We start from the raw sequence: 7,341 nt of genomic DNA on the forward strand, positions 1-7,341 counted from the left end.
GTAGTTCTTCACATGTGTGTAATTGATTAAATTTTTATAACAGACAACCGAATTGTCATCTGTGCCTTTGTATAATTATATGTGATGTAACTCGGCCCATTTGTCCTGGAGCTGAAACTTCTAAATTCAAAACAATGACAAGTGATGTAACTTGGCCCATTTGTAATTTGTAGTACATTAAATACACTTCATACATAAGCCCAATATAGTTTAATTTATGCTTAGTTATGAGTAATATATACATTTGATGATAAAACTAGGAAAATTTAATAGAAAAATATGAAATGCCCCACCAGTTTCCAATTCAAAATTCATTTCGTCTAGTTTCATAACCATTTGGACAGTAGCAAATCTGCCGGCTTGTGATGTGTTCTTATATAATTTTCTTTTACCAAATCTTTATTAAAATAAGCTGCTTTCTTTGGCTGGACCTTAACAATCAAATAATGTACTTAATCACTGACTTCACTTCCTTCTGTATTTTTATATCAGGAACTGGTAGAAGCTACCTGGACAAGTTTGACTACACTGAATTAATACACACATTTCTTACTCTTCTTCTTCATAAAAAAAACAAAGAAAGAAAGAAGAAGAGACATTTTTCATACCAAAAAGCTGTATGTTCATAGTTTGGTTTGCATGAATGAACAATTGATGTACCAAACCATGATTTATACTATATGGTTTCTCATATTATCATGTACTTACTTTTGTTATGCTCAACAATATTACGACGCAACGTTATGCAGTTCCGATACGAATAATCCGGGGACACGCTACACGTGCAATTCGTTCCAGAAATCATGCCAAACATTTCTTGTGTACAGAGCAAACCAAGAGTTTCAAACACTCTTCAACATTTCAAGCTTGTTCAATGTTTTAGCACATGACGAGTTACTGACTTTGAACAACATGACATCTTCTACTCAGATTCTTGAGCCAGGTACAGATGTTCTTGTTCCTATTGAATGTTCTTGTACAGGCCAGTTTTTTCAGGCAAATATAAGCTATTATGTTGCTTACAATACAACTTTCTCGAATATTGCTTGTGGGGTTTATGACGGTTTAGTAAAATCAAGTGTCCTTGTGGAGGAAAATCAATTTCAAGAAAATATTCTCAACATTGGCTCTATGCTTAATGTTCCATTGAAATGTGCATGTCCTGATAATGTCTCAAGTTTAGCTGGTTATAAGTACTTTGTGACATACCCTTTCGTTGAAGGTGATTACACAAATAAAGTAGCCAAAAAGTTTCATATTCCTACTGAGAATATTTGGGAAGCAAATCATATAGATTCTCTAGTCACTATTTATCCAAACACTACAATTTTGGTCCCCTTGAAATCTGAACCCCATATTCAGTCAATTATTCCAGATTCTCAGCCTCCAACTCCAGATTTTCTTCCCATACGTCCAGTTGAACGGACAAAAAGCATCAAGCTTAAGAAGCTGTATATTGCAGGATCTGTTATCGGGTTTTCCTTCGTCCTTTTGACACTTCTTGCTTGTGGAATTTATGTGAAGGCCCTGAGAAGATGGAAAGGAGATAAATTTCATCACTCCTCTGCCCGTCGTAGCTCAATGACTTCTTTTTCGACTCCATTAAGCTCTCCGTTGTCTCCAATGACTCCTAGGAGCTCTACTAATTCCTGCTTGTCTCCGGATCTTCTTATCGGTTTAAAGTATACACTGTGCAGCTATAGTACAGAGGAAATTAGAGAAGCTACAAACGATTTTACGGAAGAGACAAAGATAAATGGCTATTTGTACAAGGGATTTATAGATGATGCTGAAGTGATGATCAAACAGATGAGATTTGAAGACATTCGACAAGTTATTGACTTGCACTCGAAAATGAATCATGTCAATATCATGAAATTGATCGGTGTATGTTACGGTGAGAGTGATTCCTCTTGGTCGTATCTTGTGTTTGAACATCCAAAAAACGGCTCCTTAAGAGATTGTTTGTCAAAACCATCTAAATCACTTAAATGGCTTAGAAGAACTCATATAGCTTATGATCTTGCCAAAGCACTTCATTATCTGCACTACTGTATGGTCCCTCCTCATACTCACATGAGCATAAATTCAAGAAACATTTTCCTGACACCGAGTTGGAGGGCGAAACTAGCAGTTTCCGGTCCAGCGCCTAATGTAGGCTGCTCAAAAGAAAATGAAATAATGTCAAGTGTTGGAGGGTGGATTGCTCCGGAACATCTCCTCAACGGATTAGTCAACGAAAAGGTTGACATTTTTGCATTTGGAGTAGTTCTGCTGGAGCTAATGTCCGCGAGGGAGAGTATAGAAGGAAGATCATTTAGAGAGTCTATAGGATTCTTGGGAGGGGGAGCTAGTGAAGGTGGTTGTTTCGAGCAATTGAGGAATTTCATGGACCCTTTTCTGAAAGAAGATTATCCACTTGCTGAGGCTCTATGTTTAGCAGTTTTGGCTAAGGCATGCGTGGAAGAAGATCCAATGCATAGGCCTTCTATGGATGATATCATCAAAGTTCTTGCTAGAATGGTGTAAGAATGTCTCACATTTTGCTAGTCGTGATCTGCAGAGATCCTCTGTTTTTGGGTTTGCACACATCATTCTGGGACAAAGTAAATGTGTGTTCGCTAAGATTCAGACATATACCAACGATGAATTCTTGATCAGGATTTGTCCTGAATTCTGTCCCATGTCTACTATTTTACCATTTTCAACTATTGTTTGCCTTAAGAATTTATTATATTATATCATTAATAGCCCAACAGGGGGCCTTGTAAAAAAAAGAGTGACACAAAAAAATGGACAAAATAACCCCGAGACAATTTAGGGCATTGGCCCCAAATGTCACTATTTGGGTCAATATGGTCCTCAATGTCACTTTTGGATGAATTGGCCCCAAATGTCACTCCAAAACCGAGTTCAAAGTAATGTTATTCAATTTTTTTAGAAAAACGCATATGCGTATAACGTTTAAATGATAAACTAAAAAATTAACAGGAAAACGTGTTTGCGTGTAATGTTTAGATTTTAATAAAGCAAAACATGGTTTGAAGTGTTGTTATTGATCTAAATTTTGTATTTAAAAAAATACAAAAAAAATGCAATTGAAAATTAATTATAAAAAAGCATAACGAAAATGAGTGTTACGTTTTTGGACAAAAACGCACTTTGAAACTCTGTTTTATGTTTATTTAAAAAAAGTAAAATTTGTATGTTTTAAAACTTAAAACGCAAAACAAGATCATGTTTTTATCTAAAAATATTAAAAAAACGTTTGAAATTTGGTTAATGATTTAAATTTTGTAAAAATTAATTATAAAAAGCAATTAAAAAATCGCAGTTTTTATAAAAATATGAGATATAATATTAATTATAAAAATAAAAAACGCTGTTTTAAAACATGTATTTAAGAAATATGATCGGAAAAAACACAGTTGGAAATATTTTTGGAACTAAAACACAGTTTGAGGTGTTGTTATTGATCTCAAAACGGAAGACGATGTCATGTCTTATTTTAAAACGCGACACGAAACAGCGTTTTGAACACAAAACGCAGTTTGAAGTTATGTTTTTATCAGGATGTTGAAAACATCCCAGGCCAACTGAAGCTACTGTGATTTACTTAATTTTCCAAAAAATATTAAAAATAAGAGTAAATGTCAAATGAGCAGTAAAACACAAATTAGAAGATGAATAATCAAATACAATACTCCAAATTTAACATGAATTTAAAATAAAAGTTTCAAATATCTAACTAAATTTTCTTGAAATAAATAAGAACAGTAGTCAAATTGCTTTAATTCTTGCCGCATGATGCTTGAAAGTCCATTGCATTCTTATAACGTGTGGACTTTCTTCTTCCTTTCTTCTTCTCAACTTCTTTATCATGCACCAACTTTGGAATGTCAACTCCCAATGTCCAACGAGAATCCCCTTTGGTTGGTATTGGTTCAAATACACCGTTATAAACCTTTGAAACATTCTCCAACTTATAAAAATTGCCTACAAACCTTTCATGACTCATATTTAAATGGGCACAACATGCAACCAAATGAGACCATGAAATGCGATAGTTTTGCCACTTTCCACAAGAACACATACCCTCTTACAACCGGACAGTATGCCTATTTCCTCCTTTTTGGCCAACCCTCCTAGTCACTACTTGAAACAACATAGAATCTCGGTCAAATATCGTGACATTATGTCCGGTAGCACGTTTATTCGATCGGCTCAATATTTTGTGTGCATGTTTTGTGAACACTTGACCTTTAGAAGATTGGGTTGCAATCTCAACCCGCCTTTCATCAAAATACTTCACGGTCTTTGAAAACACAAACCTCACCAATGAACTAATCAGGAGGCTTCTAGCTTCAAGAATTGCATTGTTCCAACTTTCGGCATGGTTGGTGGTCATAATTCCAAAATGTTTCCCCCCATCATGTGCCAAAGACCATTTCATCAATGGTTTATCCATAAACCACTCTTCCGCCCGAGGCTCCACAATTAGCATTTGCTCCCACAGATAATCAAACTTTTTCTCTTGCACTTGAGAAGCCAAATCAACTAATCTATCCTTCAATCCCGGTCTTCTATGCGCATTAACAAAATTTGTAGACAAGTGTCTAATGCAAAACCTGTGATGGTTATACGGCTCACACCATCTCGTCTGCCGCATAGTTGCCATAATCCCAGCATGTCTGTCAGAGATGATACAAATGCCATGTCTCCTACCTGCAACGAATCTCCTCAACCGATCCATGAACCACCCCCAACTAGAAACATTCTCAGATTCCACAATTACAAACGCCAATGGAATAATGTGACTGAAAGCATCTACTACTACATCACTCAATAGTACACCGGGATAAGGACCATAAAGGTGGGTGCCATCTATGTGAATGACCTGGATGCAATGCTCAAATCCATCAATACAGGGCTTAAAAGGCCAAAACAATCTTTTGAACGTCACTTCCTATTACAAACATATATTATAACATTAATTAGTGCAAACCCTAACTTCAATGTACCTAAAAGAATAAGAATTAGATTTACAAAAAAAAAGAATGAACTACTAATATTGTCAAAAATGATACCTCTAAATTCTCATGTACTCCCGACTCACTTTCTTTAAAAAGCCAATCAACTTTTGTACCAACATTAAAGGATTGCAATGCTTCCATCAAATAAGGAAGATCTTCATATGATCCTTCCCAAGATCCATGCACTTCATCCATCACAAGTTTCTTTGCATTTCTAATTTTCTTTCTACCTGGAAGATAACCAAACATACTTTTTGCCGTAGCCATTAACACTTTTTCTTTAATTCTAGGATCGGCTACAATTTGTTCCTTAATTGTTTCTACAATATCATAAGAGGACAAGTTATGGTGGTCTTGAGTAATTGCGGTGCTCATACATGTGTGTGGCCCAAAAGTTTTTATTATTTGAAATTTACCAAGTGCTTTTCTCAACCTAGCCTTTAAACTCCACTCACAACCATCTTCCCTCAACTTACATGCAACATGTCAATTCAAATCACTTGATCTAGTAACGGTAAACTCTTGATGACTAGCAATATGAAATTGATTCACAACATGAATCAATCCTCTTTTGAATTAAATGGCATACCCTCCCTCAACTCCATAGGTGTTGACACATCATCTCTTATCTCCATAATTGACTCATCAAAAGAGACAATATTAAGTGTGGATTTACCAACCATTATTCCACTATCAACAACATCATTAATATCCACACCTCGACTACTACTCGTTTGCCCCTCCAAATATTTACTACTACTACTTGTATATCCTTCAAAGCATCTACTAGAACTCTTCTCGGCAACTTTAGAGCTACTATCAAATAATAGGCAATTGGGTATTTTTTCAATATAAATTTTCACAAAGAAAAGAGGTCCCTTTGAAAGAATAACTCCAAACATTAAATCAACATCATCATCATCATCATCATCAAGAGGCACAATACCGAATTTCATATCATTAGGATTTTGACTTCTAAAATACAACTTCAAATAATAATTATCCTTATCAATTTTCAATTTCAAAAACACCAAATCACATAAATTACGGTAATTCATGCTACTATCAAGTTTAATATGCTTGGAAACGGGTTTATCATATACGCAACTATCTAATTGAGTATGTTGAATATTACCGTCGATATAGATCCACGCAATTACGGATGTCGATTTTGATCCCGAACCCGAGCCCGAAGCCATTACGAAATTACACTTAATATCAGTATATTAAATATATATATATATATCATATATTATATGTTTAAGTGCTAGGGTTTTGGATTTTATTTAGAAGAAGCAGTAGAGTAGCAGAGGCTGTTCAATACATATGTGTATGGAATAAAAGCAAAAAACGGAGTCTTAAAGCCTGTTAATGGTCTGATATACAGGCAGAACATATATTAGTAAAAAACGACAAAAACGGAACACGAAAAACCGTTTAAACTAATAAAACACAGTTTGATATGTTGTTATCGTTGTATATTTAAAAAATCTTAAATAACAAAAACGTAGTCCGAGATTATGTTAAAATAGTTAAAACGCGATTTAGGAGTTTGTTTTTGTTTTACCAGTAATTGTTTGTAAACTTTGAAACGTAACATGAAATCTTGTTTTACGGGAAAAATAAGATTAGAAGTTGCGTTTTTCATATAAAATTATGCTCTTAGATAATTTCAAAACGGGACAGGAGAACTTGTAATTGATCAAAAATTGAATAATTTTTATAAAATGATGTTTTGATTTTGGATTTTAAATTTATAATTCTAAAAACACGAAAACATTATTTTGAAAATTGTATAAAATTGTTTTAATCTTAAAGTTTTTTAGTAAAATGTTAAAAAACGTGATTTGAAAACAAGTTATTAAAAGAAAAACGTGATTTGAAGTCATGTTTTAAGACAAAAACGTTGTTTGATGTCATGTTTATGTCAGGATATATTGATTGCAAGTAACCATCAGAAAAATGACACCCCTGTTGAACAGAATTGTACTATTTAATAGTTCCATTTGACAGTTGATCATAACTCCGATATTATCACTACAAGTACCTACTAGTTCAAGTAAAAACAAACAACTTAAACTAGCAAAAATAGAACTAACGGAATAAAACAGCAAAAACAAAGTAGCATAAAATATTACATCAAACCAGTTACATCACCCATCCTTTCCTTTGCTAATGTTAGAAGATCTGGCCACCCTCATCAGGATTGTAACTCCTTTCCATCACTATTCAAGTACCTATTGTAATGATTGAAATGAATGATGTACGAGTTAGTTGAGAAATGATTACTTTGAAGACATGATTCTAT

The 7,341-nt window shown here is 34.2% G+C and overlaps 1 protein-coding gene across 1 annotated transcript; it reads left to right on the forward strand.

Moving 5' to 3' along the window:
* Positions 1 to 603: 603 nt before the first annotated feature.
* On the forward strand, positions 604 to 2,892 carry LOC141668240 (lysM domain receptor-like kinase 4). The gene has a single exon (XM_074475024.1). The coding sequence runs from the start codon at positions 640 to 642 to the stop codon at positions 2,527 to 2,529; it is 1,890 nt and encodes a 629-aa protein (XP_074331125.1). The 5' UTR covers positions 604 to 639; the 3' UTR covers positions 2,530 to 2,892.
* The last annotated feature ends 4,449 nt before the right edge of the window (positions 2,893 to 7,341 follow it).

This window comes from Apium graveolens, chromosome 6, assembly GCF_009905375.1.
Source record: "Apium graveolens cultivar Ventura chromosome 6, ASM990537v1, whole genome shotgun sequence".
NCBI lineage: Eukaryota > Viridiplantae > Streptophyta > Magnoliopsida > Apiales > Apiaceae > Apium > Apium graveolens.